At 41.7% G+C, this 22019-nt stretch overlaps 1 protein-coding gene across 2 annotated transcripts in view; it reads right to left on the bottom strand.

Moving 5' to 3' along the window:
- Positions 1–15859, bottom strand: part of rnf24 (ring finger protein 24) — a 30330-nt gene extending 14471 nt beyond the window's left edge. The window contains exons 1-2 of one of the 2 annotated variants that reach the window (XM_061679539.1): positions 15310–15859; positions 958–1107 (exon numbers count right to left, since the gene is read on the bottom strand). In XM_061679539.1, coding sequence (XP_061535523.1) covers positions 958–1100 — 143 coding nt within the window. In that variant the 5' untranslated portion in view covers positions 1101–1107; positions 15310–15859. The remainder of the gene's footprint in view (positions 1–957; positions 1108–15309) is intronic. The other variant, XM_061679538.1, reaches the window with a different exon arrangement.
- Between the last annotated feature and the right edge of the window lie 6160 nt (positions 15860–22019).

Genomic DNA, 22019 nt, shown 5'->3' with positions numbered 1-22019 from the left:
AAATAGGGAGACTCCACACCAAAAAAAAAAAAAAAAAAAAAAAATTTTTTTTTTTTAGTCATACCTGAAGAAGCCTTTTGGATTAAAGGTGAAACACCTTCAACAAACAAGAACAGTCCCGTTGCCTCCATTTAACCTTTTCGGACGAGACATAGTACCTTGTGTAATCTGGAAGTAGCTGCTTTTGCCAATGGAAAATAACCAATTGCGAGTTGCGGCACATCAAGCAGAGTAGGTAACATGCAGTGGGAAAAGTGGCAGTCAGTAAAAATGGATTAAGACTAAATTCTTTGATGCAAAGTTCCATGATTATCATAATGTAGACAATTGGGTTTGATGGTTAACCTAATATTACTTTCAATTCTGGTTCAAATAATTTTTTTCTTTTTCCCAATCACGATCGAAAAAAACTTCTCCAAACTGTGCTGTTGAAATAATTTGCACCTACAAAAACAAAATGTCACGCAATTATTTTTGTAAATGAACAAACACACCGTAATCATAGAGCTAACACATGATTCAAGTAGTATATTTCCAATCACAGAAATTCTGGTTGCTGCTCTGGCTAACATTCTCCTTGAGCTAGTATTCTCCTGAGATCGAAAAAGTTATTTTGTATAACAAATTTAGGATTGTATATCAATTAGGTAAATACAAAGTTGGAATCCACACTGAGTGTAATTTCTATTTAACTTTAAAGGCCAACGAAACCTGGATCACACTAGATCCCTCCAAGAAAAACTAACAGGGCTGTGTAAAATGTTGCAATATTTGTAGAGGTGGCCGACCTTGCGGTTGCAAATGTTGACTGCGTTGCAATATTAGTTTCTCTAAGAAGACATTTAGAAGGTTGTTTTTTTTGTATTCCTCTGTACATGGGAATGACGAGGCAATGGAGCATTGAGTTCATAATGCCCAGCTCAGCTGATCATTCTAAAAAGGTGTAATAGTGCTTACCTTATTAAGTAGCAGCAGAAGAGGAGGCTGAGGATGAAGACAAAAATGGCTGTCCCAAACACAACAATGTAGATATTAAGGGGCAGGTTCTGGAACCCTATATTTGGCATCCTGAAACTGTAGTGTGAAAAATCGGAGCTCATGGATGTTCTGGAAAGCGAGAGAGACTACAATCAGACACATCACAATACATACTGTACGCACAAAACCCAACAAACCAAAAGTGACACACCAGCAAGTGAAAACAAATAAGTGGAACTGAAAGTTAATTGAAGTAAGTTTTACTTTCAATATGATAGCCGTAATCACCAGCGTGAGGTGTTTGTACTTCAATGGTAGACAGTGACACAATTGTTACAGTATTGATTATCAAAAGGATAGACAAAGGGTCCAATCTCTAATACTGTATCAATAGCCAGCCATCCACTTCCTATACTGCTTGTCCTCACTGAAGGCGCACGTAACTGTTACCTTTTAAAGCCGAAATCGGGCTCTAAATAGCATACACCCTGGATTAGTCACGTCAATCGCAGGGCGCATATCGACAAACAACCATTCACACTCACATTAAACACAATGGGCAATTAAGAGTCCCGGACTCCTGACTGCCAGGAAGATGTGCTGACCACAATTTCACCACGATGCCCCAAATCAATATGTTCAGTAAAATAACTCCTTCCGAAAGGCTGTCTGCTGTGGTTTAAAAAACAAATAAATAAATAAATAAATAGAAAAACATGCACATAATTAACTGGCTATATATACAGAAGAGGAAGTTAGAGTTAAACATAACATGATATGTAATAATAAATGAATGACATAACATGACATTAAGGGTGTAAACTGATGCCAAGTCTCCCCACATTGCATTAGCATGCCAGACCGTAATCTGTTTAAGGCTGGACATGACAACAAACGTGTTTGTAATCCAGCATCTTTCACCATCTAGCTACGGGACTAGACTGGACATGTCTACATCTCCTGAGGAAGGAGGAGCACAGCCCAGGAATAAATAACATTCACGCCTAGTGGAAGCGACTGGAGACCCTCCCCGTTAGCAAACACCATGACAGAGGGAGGTTTTGTGGAAGCTGTGAAATGTGAGCCGACATGTTGATCTCGAAATGATACAGCTTTAGGACCATTTCACTTACATCCACTGCAATGTGATGAGGAGAAAATACATTAATACAAGGTTTACACCCATCCATCTGAGGGAAACCTCAATATGGTCCAAAATAAAAAAAACTTGACACCACTGATTTCCTCTTGGACATCATTGTTCTCACAAAAAAATGCCAGCATTAATACAATATCAATGACATACAATCTCAAAGAGATTGGACTGCTCATGCACTAGTAGGACAACTTTACTTAGTTTGCACATGATAATAGAAAGTACCCTTTCTCAACAGTTGAGTGTATGCTTAAGGCAGATCTGCACTAACCAATACAAATGACGTATAATCCCAAATATAGGAACTCAAGAAGACTTAGACGATTGCTGCTACCACCGTGGAACAAGTGTACACAACAGTGTAAACAAAGTGAGGTCAGTGGCATTCTAGAGATGCACCAATGTGACTGGTCAGATTACTTGCATCAGAATCCGAGATAAAATATCTAACACATGTCTGGAAAACCAGGTCAGTCTGTTCAGAGGACAACAGGATAAAATAACAATAGTTAACAAAGTTAAAGCTGAATGTAACTTTTTGCTATAAAATTGAAGAGTGAAAAAAAAAAAGCCATTTTATATTTCACCAGAGGGTGGCAGTAGACCTGTGGCCGCACTCTCGTCGTGTGACCCCTTTGTGAACCTTTACCCCTGTGGTATGTTTTTAGCCCATTTCTAAAATGGCAACTGAAACTAAAAAGAGGAAAGTTGACAACGAGGACCGCAGTTTCCAGGACAAGTGGATTTCTTCACTGACATACGAAACAACTGTGTCTGCCTAATTTGCCAAGAGACTGTGGCTGTTTTCAATGAATTTAATATTAAGAAGCATTACCAGACGAAACATGCTAACTACAACAAGCTACCGGCAAACAAACGCGCTGAAAAACTGAAGCCACTGGAAGCTGTTTTGGTAGCACAGCAGCGCTTTTTCACAAGAGCCCGTGATTCAAATGAAAATTCTACAATGGCGAGCTACGAGTCTCAGTGAATTTATTTTTTGTGATGACCAAACCACGTTTTGTCAAATTTCTGTCATCTGATTTGACTGTACAGTCAAATCAGATGACTATATTATACATTATAATAATAGTATAATCACTATACTAGCTGCATAGTCACTATACTATTCTTTGTCAAAATGCACTGGGATGTGATTTGTTAAAACAAAATCAATAAATACATGTTTCTAAAAAATGTCAGTCAACTTTCATAAAATAGTTCATTTGTATTTAATTTATTATTATTTTAACCTTTAACTATCCTGGTAATGCAATTGAAAACAGATTCTCATTTGCAATATCGACCTAGCTGCAGACAGCAAAGTGATATAGTTACATATTTGCATGTTAATTTACAATGGTAATGGTTCGAGGAATGTCAGGCCGAATGGTCGGCCCCCATACATTTTCATCTGACCAAATCTGGCCCTCTTTGCAAAAAGGTTGGACACCCCTGGTGTAGATGCACACGTAAGATACATTTTCTTGGTCTTTGCCTTTATGCTTAACATCTGCATAGAATAATACACAGTGAAGAGAAGATAGAGGACTTTTCAAGGACCTTGTATCTCGATGATGTGTTTGCCAAGCCTTTGCCACATATAGAAAGCCCGCATGACAAACTGAACACCTGTTCCACTTTTCGGAACAGAGCCATCTCATGTTTAGCTAAGTCTTAGGCAACTATAAACTTTTATACATACACATTCTGTCTGAAAGAAAGAATGAACATAATCTCACAAACACGATACTACATGTGGCATGTGCTATTGTAGGAAGTATGGGTCACTGGGACGGTGATCATGCTTCAAAAAGTGGTAATAAATCTTTGCTGGTATGCGCCAATGAAGGAAGCCCTTTGGGAATTTGCATTATGGGGGTGCAACTTTCCGATTCAGCAGGATCAAACTTTGCTGAATTGCACGATCTCGCGTGCATCACACCATCCTGATCGAGACGTCTAACCCTAGCCGTAAACAAACCACATGTCTGCTTTCAGCTGTCAAATTGACCATCACAAATGTGTACTGCTAAAACTCTGGGAAAATCATACCTCATTTCCATCTAACATTCTGTACACATAGATGGATTGCAAATTAAAATTCTTTAAAATGGACCAAACAAGATTGGCATACTCCATAATAGTGCTGCAGATTACGCGAATGTTTCGAGTACTTCAAACACAAAAAATGCTCGAGGAATTTTCTCTGCGTCAGGGATCTGCTTATTTAACTTATTCAATGCCAGTCCTCCGAGATTGATTGAGTTTGATATTGTATCTGTAATCACATGTCTACACCTTTAGGAGGGCGGGCGGGGGTGAGTCATGTGACGTAAACGTAAGGAAAAGTCAGTCTGGGAAGACTCTGTTGGCATGCTTTGTGGTCCACAGCAACAAGTAAGTTTGTGATGTTCGTATGTTGCCGCGAGTTCACTGAAAGTCCATTGGCGACTCCCTTCCTCCTTGACCAATTATGAGGGCATTACAATACTATTGGTATATACAGTAACTGCCTGTTAATGGAAGAAAATAGTTAATTGTCAAGATGATACATCTCACAGTGCTTAACAACACCTTTAATACGTTACAGTCACGCCCACTGTAGTTGTATATTACGGCCAGTGTCCTTACATCGTGTCTGCAAGTGGCTATATTTTGAGTTGAAGTACTGCAGGTGAAAAAACAAAAAGATCGCAAGTGGAAAAGTTTGTGGGGAAATTTTTTTTATTAAGGTAATAGGTGTCTTCATTTTCATTTACTTCAGTTAGTCTATTCTAAGCAAATAAATGCACAGCCACGAACCTAATGTATTATTATGTCACATCCTAAAATGCTAGCTGCTCAAGTGAAGTTGCACAACAGGCTCCTTGTGCCCGTCTTAATTAATGCCTTGTTTTATAATGACAAGAAATGCTAAGCATGCTAAAAAGAAAAAATGCAAAGTTTAAACTGAAACTTTGTTGCTGTTTTCTTGCCTCACTGAAAATATTTCTCGACAAGAAAATAGTATGCTGCTCACTGTGAATTTAAGAAATAAAAGGGTTGATTATTTAAAAAAGAAAAACTATTTGTCATTCATTTTTAAGTGAAAAGGCTTATTTTTTCTTGTGTATTCATAATGGGTCTTCAACCAAGCAAAAATATAATTTATCTGAATACTCCATTATTCGATATTCGATAAATTTTTTAGTAGGACACTTGAATACTAAAATATTTGATAGCTGCAGCCCTACTCCATACAGACAGACACACACACTTTCTTAGTATTATGGGGCTTCCACCGCACGTTTTGCGCGGCGTTCACCTCGGGGTAGTGTGCAAGGAGGACGGCGATACGGCTCAAGCATGCTATATTCGTCGCTTGTTGCTTAGTGACTGAGCACGAAGTGGCGCGGTGCCTTTCCTCCCTTTTTTCGACAGGAGAGATCGACAGGCGGATCGGTGCAGCGTCTGCTGTGATGCGGACTTTGTATCAGTCCGTTGTGGTAAAGAATGAGCTAAGCCGAAAGGCGAAGCTCTCAATTTACCGGTCGATCTACGTTCCTACCCTCACCTATGGTCACTGTGGGTCGTGACCGAAAGAACAAGATCCAGCATACAAGCGGCCGAAATGAGTTTCCTCCGCATGGTGTCCGGGCTCTCCCTTAGAAATAGGGTGAGAAGCTCTGTCATCCGAACCAGTCGCTGCTCCTCCACATCGAGAGGAGCCAGATGAGGTGGCTGGGGCATCTGATTCGGATGCCTCCCGGACACCTCCCTGGTGAGGTGTTCCGGGCACGTCCCACCGGGAGGAGACCCCGGGGACGACCCAGGACACGCTGGAGAGACTACGTCGTTCGGCTGGCCTAGGAACGCCTCGGGATCCCCCCGGAAGAGCTGGATGAAGTGGCTGGGGAGAGGGAAGTCTGGGCGACCCTGCTAAAGCTACTGCCCCCCCGCGACCTGACCTCGGATAAGCGGTAGAAAATGGATGGATGGATGGACCTTTACAACAAAAATCCCTGGTTTCACCTTTACTAAAATGTAGCAGGAGAAGGAGATTAGGAACAGCAATAAGAAAAAGGGAATGGGTCCATCCGATTATAAAGGCATGGCAGGATCCCGGGGAGTACATTTCTCTCAGTGAGCTACAGATATTTGGAGACTGCTTTGAGGTGTAACTTTCAAAGTTTCTCAATACTTTTTTTTTTTTTTTTTTTTTACTGTAGCCTACAACAACGCACCCATATCTGGTTCATTTCACTTCTGTAATTACTCTGCCGCCATTTCGTCTCTTAAATTTGCCGTCTGATGACACAGCGGCGCTGGGCCTGAATTGACAATTTTCAATCTGGCCGGCAAAACTCAGGTTCCGTCAGTGCGCCGTGGCAGCAAATGCACAATGAATGGGTTTGTTGATGTTGCATTGTGCTTTGCTATGTGAGTTGTGAAAAGCCTTTCCTCTTCAGTGCCAAATACTGCTACACGCTAATTCCAAACCATTCACTGGTTTTCTTCACTGGTAATTGCATAGGCCCTGTCATAGAGCCGTAACAGTACATCTACAATTACAACAAGGCAGGAGAAATTTGTGTCAGGTGTTTAACTTCACACAATGGTCTCAACATTGCAGAATACCCTTACACACAGGCACCGTCGTGCATCTGTTATACCTCTGACATTACCTCCGAAGGACATGGTCAAGCCATTCTGTGTTGAAGCAATTTATAAAGAACAGCGGCACAGAAATCAGGTGGAAAGGTGACGTCTTTTACAGGCAGTATAAGGGGTTTATATTCCTGCAACAGTTTCAAAGATTTTAAGATTTGAGTTGAGCTCAACAAGAAACTTGGTTGAGACAGCCACATTGAGATTGTGTCTATAAAAGCCACCACTGGAATATTTTGGTAAATTCTTTCCATCTGTATATTACACTGAAAAAATAAACACTGAATAACTTTTTAAAATTTAGGTAATCGGTCACATTTATTTAATGTTTTATGGGGTCTTTCTGGTTTTATCTGAGAGAAATATGTACATTTAAGCAGCAGCTCCTTTCATCCCCAGTAGGCTACAGTCTACCTGGCTTGCACTCTCCGGACAATAGTGCGTCCAATTCAAGGGGTGAATATTACGTCCAGTCAAGGACAAATACATGTTGTAAAACATAAATGACTTCAAACTAACCGTAAAGTACCAAAAATGAAAAGTTCATTAATTTTTTTCTTACCAATCTCAACGTCCACAATACATGCACAAATCACATTCAATTAAAGAAAATCCATTCATCCATCCATTATCTGAGCCGCTTATCCTCACAAGGGTCGCGGGAGCGCTGGAGCCTCTCCCAGTTATCATCGGGCAGGAGGCAGGGTATACCCTAAACTGGTTGCCAGCCAATCGCAGGGCACATATAAACAAACAACCATTCGCACTCCCATTTACACCTACGGGCAATTTAAGAGTCTTCAATTAACCTACCATGCATGTTTTTGGGATGTGGGAGGAAACCGGAGAAAGTGCCCGGAGAAAACACACGCAGGCACAGAGGCAGACGCTCTAACCAGTCGACCACCGAGCCGCCTGAAAGAAAATCCTTTGGTCAAAATGAAACCTTTCACTTTGGTGCCATGCTGTAAATTTTGATTACATTAAAGAAAATACATTTACATTGCTTGAAATAAGTAAACTAATATCTTTCAACAATTTCAATTAAAATAACAAAAATAAACAAATGGCAGCTTTTTTTTTTTTTTTTTTTTTAAATTTATTTTTTTAAATATACCTTTTTTTCAGCGTATCTACAATGCTTATCCTGCACAGGGAAGCTGGAATCTTTCATAGTTTGAAGCCCTGGACGGACTGCAAGTTCAGTGCGGGGTCGGCGATGATTAAGGGGACACATGATGCTGGGGGAAACTGCAGTAATTGGAGAGAACCAACACAAACAAGAATAAGACACAAACCTTGCACGGAGAGCTCTGTTCACTAGTAGATTTCATTCCCCAAAGCTACTTTCGGTTTAGCTACTGTACTACAGCAATGCCTGTTACTTGCTTCTCACCACAAATTAATCCATATATTATCATTTTACTTCTCCCAGAAAGCAATCTTCATTAATCTTTACTTGACACTATCAAAGTGTCCCATGGTTGGAAATGGTTCTCGTGACTTGTATCCACTATCATCTTCCCATCGTTTCTACCACCATCTGTTTTTCTCACTCCAAAAGTTTCACATTGTTAGATAACCAGAGGCGCGACACTTGCACGTCACATTCATTGGAACCGAGGAAGTGCAGGCACACGACTCTTCACAGTCATCCTACACCCAAAGCGCTTCCTCGGATATGAAAGTGTAAACGACTATAAGGCACCTCTGCCAAGGTTTTATTGTCATGAACTATTCATTATTTTCAATTAACTGTCTAAATACAGCAACAGAAGATGGAATTGCTGAATTGTATCAAACTGGATAGTGATGCCAGGATGCAACTCAAGACCCACTCTTGTCATGAACTGCAATGAGCGACCCAATCCTACAAAAATAACAGTCAGAAACTATGGATATAACATAATGGATATGTAATGGGGAACTGCACAGAAAGGAGGCGTGATTTACTCATTTTCAGAAACGCTAAACTGATACAATTGTAGGGAATATCCCCCAAAACAAAACAATTGTTTCCACCAACCCCCGCAGCATTTCATTCAGAAGTAGTAGCTCCAAGGAGAAGTGGAAATTTCCACAAGCAGTCACGACCACCATTAGATTTGCAAATCTGAAACCTAATATGCTTAGGGGCTGGACCAAAGACCAGGGCCTCAGAGGCAGACCAAGTAAATATGTGGCAGGACCCACTGTTTGTATGACATAGCCACACTAATAGAGCGATGTGGTTTCATGCAGGAGGCAGTACAAAGGCCAACATGGTAACTTCTCATTTAAAAATACAATCATTTAGGATGAGAGTTGACTTGTCATGCTTGTCCTAAATGCTAATAAGTTTTAGGCGTAGCGGTTAATAGCAACAGCAGTTAACAGTCGGAATAACAATAATAATTGTGCAAAATTGATTGTTGATTAATCGTGTCTCGAAGAATTGAGGCTATTTGGCTAAAACCAGCAGAGGCACTGTTGATTCACTCAACAATTTTTTGGCTTGAAAAAGACCAACAAGATGGCAGCTAAAGCCTACATCCATAAAGACCTCCTCCTACTCAATATGATGCTGGTCTGGAAAAAGGACTTTAGGACATCGTGATAGTGTTTCTGCTACGGCATTAAAATAATAGTTAATCGAATAATCAGTTGTTAATTTTCCCCATCGTTGATCATTGAAATTTTGCCACTTTAATAGAAATGCAAAGCTATCATTATCCAAGCCAACCAGAAACAAATATTTATACATTTCAGTCAGATCCTCTGGAACTATTCATGTTCATATTTTAATTTGAAGACTTCAAACCAAAAAAAAAGCTGTCTACCACCATATTTGATACATTTATTTTTAAATTAGGAATTCATTTTACACAATTAATTAGTTGAAGCAACAACAAATTCAGGGATCACATGGGAGCTGAGACTAATGATACTAAAACCAAAACACTGAAATGCACTACAGCTCATGAAATACGTGATGAAAATAATATATGAAGCGTATAGCAAAAAGAAGCTGGTGATACAACTGAAAGAGAGGCTATCGAATATCTAAGTAAAATCAACGCTAAAAACTAAGCTATGATCTTTTCTAAATTTGATCTTCTGTTCCCCCAACGCCCTTCTCAAAGCAAAGCCCACCATTCCAGCATGGCCTCTGACGGAGTACAAGCTGACACAAACAACAGGAACTGACACGCACAGGTGTCTCTCAGCTGTTTTTTTTTTTTTTTTCCCCCCCTCTCGGGGTGGGGTGCGGGTCCTTTTTCTTTATTTTTTTTTTGCAGTGGCCACCCTTTTCAGAGAAATCATGTTACTTATCTTTCCTAATCAATTATGCAACCCAAATTCAATTAGGTGCCCCACTGTAAATTGATATCAGAATCAGAATCATCTTTATTTGCCAAGTATGTCCAAAACACACAAGGAATGTGTCTCCGGTAGTTGGAGCCGCTCTAGTACAACAGACAGTCAATTTACAGAACACTTTGGGGACATAAAGACATTGACAGTAAAGAAAATACATTTACATCCTTTGAAATGAGCAAATTAATCAATTTGTATTCAGATGGTTTAATGTTTTACTGCCAACTGTGTGGATGTAGAAACTATTGACTACATTTCCTCTTCACGAATGAAGTGTCATGGTCCCTCTATGTCAAACCTGCAAGTTCCGGCAGTTCTTGGGTTATTTGCTACTGACAAGGAAAAAATAAACAACAAACTTGACCACTTTGCTCAATCAGTCTACTTTCAACTATAACAGTACAGGGTTATGCTCTTGACAAGAGCTGTGCGATAACAATATATATCGTTATACGATATAAAACGCCTACCGTGTAATTCTTTCTTTGTATTGTTAGATTTACCTTGCCGCTACAGAGGTAATCCTGGAATTTATTTTCCTCTGCTTAGTTACACTTTTACTGGATGAATGGTAACCATACTTGAATGTTACTAGAAGCACTGTGTTGCATTTCATTTAATTCTTTGCACTTTACTACATTCCTTGAAAAGTAGTTGTACTACCAGATATTTTGAATTGTATCTATTTGGCCACTGAATATTTGTGTTAATTTTATTCGTATTAATTTTTCTGTTCATTTAATTGTGCTGTCTATATAAAAATATGTATTTTATAAATTAATGGAGAAAAGATCACAGAAAAGGATATATATCGTGATTGGGATATAAAATTACCAATATCGGGTTATAAAATGTTGTCCATATTGCGCAGCTCTACTCTGGACTAATAACATCATCACATCACATGTCTGTTGTCGTACTAGAGCGGCTCCAACTACCGGAGACAAATTCCTTGTGTGTTTTTTTGGACATACTCTGCAAATAAAGATGATTCTGATTCTGACAACTGGTGGAGAAACAACGGTACATAGTAAGACCATGTCAAGGTTAGGGGGAGTTTTGATCAGCAGTCATGTGCATGTTCCTCCCTGCATACAGCTATAGCAACAGTAGAGGCAAAGTGATGTACCATCTATGTCAAAGATGTACCATCTATGTCAAAGCACGTAGTCAGTTACATGTCAAGTATAAGGTTAGGCAATGTAATCTACTTCTTGACCTGTGTAATTTAGGATCATACTACATTGGCTAACACATTGGCTTACTCAGTGGCACAACGTCAAAGATGTCTGCTCTATGATTTCTTGGAGGACATTGAAATGCCCAATCCTCTAAAACCTATAGTGTCGCCACATCATTGTGAGCATTACCTTAAACAACAAGATATCATGATGAAAAGCATGATGATACAGTCTAGGGAGCTCTCATTTGGCTTATTACTCATCTACTGTATAGTCAGCAATAACCACAACCTCATCGCAATACTGTGGTTTCATTTGGTCTTTTCACAATACAATCTGGAACACTGAGAAATGTGATATGATATATCATCCTCCCACTTGTGTGATTGCAGAAAAAGGCTTTTTTTTGGGGAAACATTTTTATTGTATTGTAAACCCTTATTTCTAATTGAGGGGACATTTGCATGACATGTGCAGGAGACAACATAGACTGAAAAAGCTATAATACAGTACGCATGCCTGGCAAGTAGTTGCCGATATCACTTTACTACACAGTAGCGATGTTGTAAATTTACACTTTGGTGAAGGGCAAGCATGCCTGTGGTTCACCATTGTTGTTTTGACTGAAACACATTCATAAGGATGTGCACACGTGCACTTGGCACCAGGACACCGTAGGTCGCAGTTCGATGATCGACTTTGTGGTTGCGTCATCGGACTTGCGGCCGCATGTCTCGGACACTCGGGTGAAGAGAGGGGCGGAGCTGTCAACTGATCACCACCTCGTGGTCACCACCAACTGATCACCACCTCGTGGTGATCAGTTGGGGGAAGATGCCGGTCCGACGTGGCAGGCCCAAGCGTATTGGGGGGTCTGCTGGGAACGTCTTGCAGAATCCCCTGTCAGAAGGAGTTTCAACTCCCACCTCCGACGGAACTTGGCTCGTGTCCCGGGGGAGGCGGGAGGCATCGAGTCCGAGTGGACCATGTTCCGCGCCTCTATTGCCGTGAGGTGGTCGGTGGCGGCATTCCCCGAACCCGTTGGTGGACACCAACGGTGAGGGATGCTGTCAAGCTGAAGAAGGAGTCCTATCGGGCCTTTTTGGCCTGCTGGACTCCTGAGGCAGCTGATGGGTACCAGCTGGCCAAGCGGAATGCAGCTTTGGTGGTCGTTGAAGCAAAAACTCGGGTATGGGAGGAGTTCGGTGAGGCCATGGAGAAAGACTTCCGGACGGCTTCGAGGAAATTCTGGCCCACCATCTGGTGTCTCGGGAGGGGGCAGTGACATCAACACTGTGTATAGTGGGGATGGGGCACTGCTGACCTCGACTCTGCACATTGTGAGTCGGTGGGGAGAATACTTCGAAGACCTCCTCAATTCCACCGACACGCCTTCCTGGGTTCTCTGAGGCAGGCTCTCCTAGCAATGGGGCTGAGGTCACAGAGGTGGTTAAAAAGCTCCTCTGCGGGGGTGGATGAGAGTCGCCCGGAGTTCCTAAAGGCGCTGGATGTTGTGGGCTGTCCTGGTTGCCACGCCTCTGCAACATTGCGTGGACATCAGGGACAGTGCCTCTGGATTGGCAGACTGGGGTGGTGGTCCCCCTTCTTAAAAAGGGGGACCGGAGGGTGTGTTCCAACTACAGGGGGATCACACTCCTCAGCCTCCCTGGTAAGGTCTATTCAGGGGTGCTGGAGAGGAGGGTCCGTCGGGAAGTCGAATCTCAGATCCAGGAGGAGCAGTGTGGTTTTCGTCCTGGCCGTGGAGGAACAGCTCTACACCCTCGGCAGGGTCCTCGAGGGAGCATGGGAGTTCGCCCAACCAGTCTACATGTGTTTTGTGGACTTGGAGAAGGCGTTCGACCGTGTCCCTCGGGGAGTCCTGTAGGGGGTGCTTCGGGAGTATGGGGTACCAAACCCCTTGATACGGGCTGTTACCCGGACCCCGGACTGATCCCCAGCCAATGACAGTGCACATATAGACTAAATCAGATTTAAGGACAATTTCGAGTTTTCAATTAACCTTAAATGCATGCTTTTCGAATTTGGGAGAAAACCAGACAACTCGGAGAAAACCCATGCAAGCACAGGGAGAACATGCAAACTACACACAGGAAAGCTGGAGCCTGGATTCAAACCCCAAAACTCGAAACAGAGAGGCAGATGTGCTAACCACTTGTCCACCCACGCCGGCCTAAAACTGTGGTATTTTCATCAATTACTTTGGTGTAAAACTGTCTGATCGTTTACACATGAACATATATGTCATAAACTGTAGTGATGATATTTAAGAAATGGATGGATGATTATGGTTTTATTCATCGAGTAGCTCAAAATAAAATAAAATAAATAAATAAATAAAAGAAAACACTGTTGCTATTTCTACAGCACCAGACACTTTACAGGAACCCTCAACATACCAGAACCAACATTTGCAGTAGTCTGCTAGAAACAGAGCGTGCTCCGAGGAAGGTCAGCACCATATTGAGACACTATGTGGCACCTATATGCTATCTTCCAGAGACTACCCCATTTGACTAAATCACTGCAAAGATAAGAGATATATGAAATCATTCGTGTTTTTGCGACAAGCCATCCGTTCCGAGGTACCAACTTCCACTATCGCATGCTACATTTCATCATCCTGCCAACCCTGCTGCCTTATTAAAAAATTACAGTTTCTGTCTTGAAGCTGTAATTCATCTCCAGGAAATCCAGGTGAACCATGATGCAATAGTCAGTTCACATTGTTAAATTCATGTCTTATGTGCAATGTTACACCCATCAGCAGCTGTGAGATGTTAGGTTATGTAATATTGTGTCTCCCTCTGCTCGCATAGCTCACAAGGGATACAAGCTTCAGCACTAGCTTCTTGTACACACAAATGCTAAAATGTGTTTGATTGCCGTGATTATAAACAAGAGGAGGTGACACAAATTGGGGCAGCAGTACTGAAGGGACTTTGGTTTTACGTTCCCAAAAATCAGGTCACAACAGCGCATTTATCTGCCTAAGAATACAATGTACAATCACAGGTAAATGTTCGGTATTTTCAAATTGCTACATCTAAAACATTTCCCATCCATCCATCCTTTTTCTATAGCACTTATCCTCATTGAGGTCCTGTGTGAGCTGGAGCCTATCCCGACTTATTTTGGGCGAGAGGCAGGGTACACCCTCACAGGGCAAAACCAACCATTCGCACCTATGGGCAATTTAGAGTCTTCAATGAACCGAACGTGCATATTTCTGGAATGTGGGATAAAGTCCAGAATACCCGCAGAAAACCCACACGAGTACGGGGACAACATGCAAACTCCAACATATGAAAAGTCGAGGTTCAAACCGCAAACACCAGAACTGTGAGGCAGATGTGTTACCCACTATACCAGTGTTGCTGCCTTAACATTTCCCAGTAACGCTGAAATAAAGAATTGTTACTATAGTTCATGTATTTACACACCGCCATAATGTGCAAGTGACCCCTAACATTGTGCCCAGTTTGTATGTGGGTCACTGTGACATGATGATGATGATAAATGGGCTTCAGTCACGTAGACAAAAATGAAACCGAAAACTTTTGACATTGGACCATGACAATGGCCCACGGTGGAGTCTGATAATGCAAGCTGGCATCTTGAATTAGCAGCCGAGTGTGACAGAATCTCGTCGAAAAGGACGTGAGAGCCCCCGGGGCGTAGGCTCGCTAGCTAGCAGTAGTAACCCCCTTGCGGTAAAAAAACAACAACACCTCGTTACACCTAATTGTTTTAGTCCACGCAAACAAACAGACTCTTATTTAACACAAAGTCATTCGTGGATATGAATAGTTGAACGTTTTAATTACGTTTCGTTGGTTAAAAAAACCCCCAAAACAAAACAAAAAAACAGCTCGTTAAGCATCGCTGCTCGATGCCAAGTGACGTTAGCTAGCTAGTAATGTAATTATTATGTAAGTGATTGGGGAAGAGAAAGAGGCGTCCACTCACTCACCAAGCAGCCACGTTCTGGAACCTCGCTGCCGTCTTCTTCTTCTTCTTCTTCTTCTTCTTCAGTTTCTCTCAATACTGGTGTTGAGATGAAACACTGACGTATTTAAAAATAATAATGAAAAAAAATCCTTAATTAAGATTGACGTCGCCCGACGATGCCGCTGCAATAGGGGACTTCATCACATGTAAGCACGCCTGCGATGGTGCTGTTCACGGTGACTAAGAACAAAGCAGAAACGAGTGGGGGTCTCAGTTGTGAGGCAACACACTCTCGGGGGAAAAAAACGGTGCACACACGCGTGGAATTGAAGGATGCTTTGTCCTGTGATAGAGGGGCTTTCCCTCACATCCACGAGAGGGGAATGGCAGACGAGCAGCACGTTCCGCACGTAAACGTGTGTGTGTGTGTGTGTGTGTTTTTTTTTTTCTTCTTTTTTCCCCCCCACACGACCACCACGAGCGACTCAATCCACACGTCCACCTCCCACCCAGGACAGCAGACAAGACGAGAGTTGAGTGAGTGAAGCGTCTGGCTCGTTCTGAGGACGGCGTGTGCAACCCCGGAGAATGAGGGGAGGGGACGTAGCGGTTGTTGGAACAAATGCTGCGTTCACGTTTACTGGGAAATATAAGCTCAAGATCAATTGAGTATTTACTTATCACAAATATATCTCTGTGCTCTGTGTCTCTATGCCAGCGACGTAGAGTGAAAGAAAGGCAGAACTATATGTGTTTGATTGTAAAGTGAAAATAAGTGTCTTGTAAATTTTGTCACACTGCAAAGAATAGTGTTGTTAACAACGCCACCGAATTTAAGTGATTAAAATTGCTAAATATATTAAAATAGGCTTCAAGATGATGAAAAATTAAGCCCTTGTCTCCGCTCTCAAACGAGTGTGTCCGCTGAATAAAAACATAGAAAACAAAGAAACAAACTTTGTTTTTGTTTCATGACTAACATTAAAATACAGTAGCATAATAGGCTCAAGGGTTCATCAAAAACAAGAGAATGGCTTTATTCTTATAAAGTATATTCAATAAATGAATTTAATAAAATGTATTGCACATAAAAGTTACCGAAAACGTGTACCTAAATAAATGTTTAAAAACAAACAGTTCTTAAAGATTAAATACAAAGGTATTGAACTTAAAAGTTAAATACAACTGAACTGTTCTTAAGCAGCGGTACACATACGACACTTCGAGATTCACTGGTCTAAATACATTATTTTCTTTTCAGTGTGGCTCTAAAACGTTTTTCATCTATTGGCGTGTTCGTCACATGAACTGAGAGTTGGAGGTGATTTTTTTGCCAGCTCCCACCACCGGCCCACAAACACCTAATCACTTCCTCCTTCAAAAATATGAATGCGGTATCCAGGAAGCCACACTTTGGCCACCCAGCCCGGCACTTTATTCCCTTTGAATCGAGTGGAGGAGCGCGCCCGTTGCCCAATGAACGTCACTGCGAGCGCATGTCAATGAGGTGCCAGTGACAGGGCCGCTTTGTGAGATGTGTGCGGAGTGGGAGTGCCATGTGACACTCTTGAATGGGTTGCCAGGGGTTAGCCAGGGGGGGAGGATGGCAGCGTCCACAAAGCCCCATTGAAGGAGAGCAGACTGTCTCTGCTCTTCCTTCCCCTCCATGGAGGAGGTTGCTGCTTGGTACCTACTCAAAGGAAGGATTCTTTGCAAAGAATTGGAGAGAGGAGCACTATTATCACTGTGTTACACTTCCTTCATTCCTTTATATACTGTCTGTTCTGTCCAATAGTCCAATAACAAGTTTTCTATCCAGCACCTAAAGATGATGTATAATTAAGCTTGGGCATCGTTTGAATTTGAGCGATTCCTGTCCTGATTCCGGTTCCTCATTTCGATTCCGGTTCCAAACGATTCTCGATTCTGATTCCTTCAGGGCGCTGTGTCAAAAAAAGTTTGCATGGTTTAACTAAAGGGTGTCCAAATTCTGAACATCCATTTTCTTAGCAGCATAAATAGCATCAGGATAAACTGAAACGAACATTTGACACGGGGTTCTTCATAACCAGTATCAATATCAAACCTATGAACTAAAAGGCAACGTGTGTGGAACTAACCCAATTAACTTACCGGTAGTATTCATTAATTATTGTTTTAGCTAAAAGTTAAATATAGCAGTTAATTAGTTATTTATGACTGTTTTGTCGGGTCAAATGTTTTGTATGTGCAAGTTATAACTTGACTTCCTGTTTTAAGCATGTAGCCGTTTATTGTGAACGATACGCACTGGAACTCAAAATAACTTCACACGACACCGGTGAAAACAAAAGTTAAACGAGACGCAAAAAAAAGAGTAATGAATGGAACTAAATGCTCTCTAAAATGTTGGTTCCGTTACGTACCCACCAATGAGACACAAGGTTAGTGTTTGTGATACTGTGGGAGAACATTTTTGTGAATTTTGTCCCAATTATTTGTGATGTAAAGTTGCTAGTTTGACCTTTGGTGAAGTTTTAGCTTAATGTTAAGCTTGTAATGGGACTGTTTCTACTTTCTTTCCAGTATGGTAAAGTCATTTATATTTTATTTTTGTGTCTATCAGCAACTCTTACGTTGGTTTAAAGACTAAAATAAATGCTATAAACCATCAGTGCAAGAGTGCAACCCACTGTTTAACTTTTTTTTATTTTTTATTTTTTAACATAGTTAAGACACTAAGACTCCGCCAAGGCTGTCCTTTGTCACTGATTCTGTTCATAAGTTTTATGGACAGAATTTCAAGGTGCAACCGAGGCGTAAAGGGGGTCCGGTTTGGTGGCCTCAGTATTGCATCTCTGCTTTTTGCAGATGATGTGGTTCTGTTGGCTTCATCAGAAGTGATGCGGAGTTTGTATCGGTCTGTTGTGGTGAAGAAGGAGCTAAGCCGAAAGGCGAAGCTCTCGATTTACCGGTCGATCTACGTTCTTACCCTCACCTATGGTCACAAGCTGTGGGTCGTGACCGAAAGAACAAGATCCCGGATACAAGCGGTCGAAAGGAGTTTCCTCCGCAGGGTGACCGGGCTCTCCCTTAGCGATAGGGTGAGAAGCTCGGTCATCCGGGAGGATCTCAGGGTAGAGCCGCTGCTCCTCCACATCGAGAGGAGCCAGATGAGGTGGCTGGGGCATCTGATTCGGATGCCTCCCGGACGCCTCGCCGGTGAGGTGTTCCGGGCACGTTGCACCGGGAGGAGACCCTGGGAATGACCCAGGAAACGCTGGAGAGACAACGTCGTTCGGATGACCTGGGAACGCCTCGGGATCCCCCCGGAAGAGCTGGATGAAGTGGCTGGGGAGAGGGAAGTCTGGGCGTCCCTGCTAAAGCTACTGCCCCTGCGACCCGACCTCGGATAAGCAGGTAGAAAACGGATGGATGGATGGATGGATGGATGCATGGATAGTTAAGACATATTTTTGTTCGCCATTGCCGCTGGGCACAAGCACGTCTTTGTGCGCGTTCTTCTTTGTTGATTTTCTGTGCATTCTTCTTTGGGGTTGCCGCACTGGAGGCATCGAAACTGGGAACCAAATTTTTTTAATTTAAATGATTCTGGGAGAACCGGAATGTTAGTCCCAGTCCAATCAGTTCTCAATTCTCAATGCCCAACCTTATAATGTTAGCTAATATTGACTTAGTTATGGAGTGAACTGAGCTTCCTTTGGTAAACAGTTATATTGCATACACTAATTTATTTTACCACACTAAAGACTGAATTATTGGTTAGAATCAGAATTATAGTGATTCATATACAGTACAGTGGTGTTTTCACTTCACTAAAGTTGCTAGTTCGACCATTGGTGAAGTTTTAGGTCAATGTTAAGCTTGGAATGCGACTGTTTCTACTTTCTTTCGAGTATGGTAAAGTAATTTATATTTTATTTGTGTGTCTATCTGCAAATCTTACGATGGTTTCAAGACTAAAATAAATGTTATAAACCATTCGTGCAAGAGTGCAATCGTTGGTTTTCGCCGCTTTCTTCTTTGGGGTTGGCGGACTGGAGGCATCGAAACTGAGAACCAAATTTTTTTTTAATTTGAATAATTCCGGGAGAACCGGAACATTAGTCTCGGTTCCAATCGGTTCCCAACCGTACTTAAAATGTTAGTTAATATTGACTTAATTATGCCTGGAGTGGACTGAGCTTCCTTTGGTAAAGAGTTATATTGCATATGCAAATTAATTTTATCACACTATGGACTGAATTATCTGTTAGACTCAGCATTACACTTATTCGTTCATTATTATACATCATTATTCATTCACAGTGGTGTTTTCACTTGAGTGCCTACGAGTGCCCCAATTTTCGAGTTTTTCAAGATACGCTCTTTGCTCGGCCGATTTGTTGCCTTGACGTGCGAGCAATGACTTGATTTACGAGTGAAGTGGGGGAAAAAAGGAGCAATCGAGGTGGTACCAGTGGTGGCTCGTCAATAGATGGCACTCGGACACCACATTACTTTCCATCCATCCATCCATTTTCTTTACCGCTTATCCTCACCAGGGCTTTCTCATTCGATGAGAAACTTTCTCGTTACAATGAAAATCTTTCTCGTTAGAATGAGAAACATGTTTCTTTTTTCTTTTTATTCTATGTCCCTTTAGGGGCTCTGTAATAATAATAATAAAAAAGATAATAAAATACAAATATTTCAAAATGTTTGTAATTATTTTTGGAAATTAGTACGATAAATAGTATATAGTTAACGATGAGTAAAGTTGTGTCGGTCATCTCTGTTTGACTTTGTAACGCAATTCCGGTCTGGGGGCGCACAAATGTTTACCTGCGACTCTCGTTAAAAGTTTGACGTGCAGTATAGCTGCTCTTTATGTCAATATATAGGACCAAGGTGGTTTTCCACCCCATCGTACCGCTGCAATTTTGCTAACATTGGTTGCTAGCTTGCTATCATGCTGACTTGGTGTGGTGCTCAATACAGACAAGTGTGACTGTGTCCTTTTCACTGATTCTCTTGTTTAAGGTGATTACAAAACATTGTAAATATGATTAAAATGTTAGTAATGTCTTTCACTGTGACTGGTTAGTGTGACAAACATTATGAATTCCAGCATTCGACAGTGAATCTCACTCGCTACACGTAAAGCGCGCAATTGTTTGGTCGGCGGGATTTTAGCGTAGCGGTTAGCACACTGAACTCTCAAGCACTGAGAACTGTGGGTGTGCCAGTTCAAGACCTGGTTTGGCTGGACTGCTCGAGAACACCACTGTTACACAGCTAGGTCTCATTAAGTTGTCATTAATGCAAAAAATGTTTAAGCCCCGTGGCTCCATAAAACAGTTGCAGTCTGTTACTGTTGGTTTGTTTACCTATTTTAAACACTGTAAGAGCCTATAGGAAATGTGTCAAAAAGCGTAGAAATGTAATTTAATGATTTTGAAAGATAATTGAACGATGTTGTTAGTCACTGACGGTGTCGTGATACCCTTCGGTGCAGGCAGCTTGGGTTAAGTTCCTGAGTTTGGGTTTGAATCTCAATTTTTCAAATTACACGTAACTGTGGCTCTAACTCAAAATGTGGCCCCACTTGGCCCACAAGACTTTTGTCTGTTTTCTGCCATCTTGTGGTTAAAGTTAATAACACATGTTCAGATATCTGGGCTGCTCTCTTTTATGAGACTTTATGGCTAAAATGGAATTTGTATGATTTTTAAACAGCACTGCAATGGATTTAATATAAAACAATCAATATGTGAGTTGTTGACTTTCAGTTTCTATATAAGAGGTGTCACTAAAATAAGACATTTACCATGGAGGAATTGAAGCCATTTTATGTAGAGTACTAATAAGTAACAAATAATAACAAATAATGGATTAATTCGACAACTAATCAATTATCAAATTAATCAATAAAGATTTTAAATAATCGTTTAGAGGCCTTATTTAACTTAATGTACAACTCCCTGGAGTCCCTCAACAGTAAATAATATTCTTCTTTTCCTTTGGGCTCGTCCCTCTGGGGGTCGCCCCAGCGCGTCATCCTTTGCCTTTGTAAGCCTATCTCCTGCATCCTCCTCTCGAACACCAACTGCCCTCATGTCTTCCCTCACGACATCCATCAACCTTCTCTTTGGTCTTCCTCGAGCTCTCTTGCCTGGCAGCTCCATCCTCATCATCCTTCTACCAATATACTCACTAGTTCTCCGCTGGATGTGTCCAAACCATCGAAGTCTGCTCTCTCTAACTTTGTCTCCAAAACGTCAAACCTCGGCCGTCCCTCTGATGAGCTCATTTCTAAGTTTATCCAACCTGGTCACTCCGAGAGTGAACCTCAACATCTTCATTGTCTCCTGTTGTCTCTTCAGTGCCACTATCTCTAATCTGTCCAGCATGGCTGGCCTCACCACTGTTTTATAAACTTTGCCCTTCATCCGAGCAAAGACTCTTCTGTCACATAACACACCTGACACCTTCCTCCACCCGTTCCAACCTGCTTGGACCCGTTTCTTCACTTCTTCGCCACACTCAACATTGCTCTGGACGGTTGACTCCAAGTATTTCAAGTCCTCCACCCTCTTCTCCCTGTAGCCTCACTCTACGCCCACCACCCCTCTCATTCATGCACAAATATTCTGTTTTACTTCAGCTCATCTCCATTCCTTTGCTTTGCAGTGCATGCCATCATGCTCCACGGGGATTCCAGTCTAACCTCATCTGTCAGCCTATCC

Source organism: Phycodurus eques, chromosome 6, assembly GCF_024500275.1.
Source record: "Phycodurus eques isolate BA_2022a chromosome 6, UOR_Pequ_1.1, whole genome shotgun sequence".
Taxonomy (NCBI): domain Eukaryota; kingdom Metazoa; phylum Chordata; class Actinopteri; order Syngnathiformes; family Syngnathidae; genus Phycodurus; species Phycodurus eques.
Note: the sequence above shows the minus strand (reverse complement) of the source record. Positions and strands in the feature narration are given on the sequence as shown.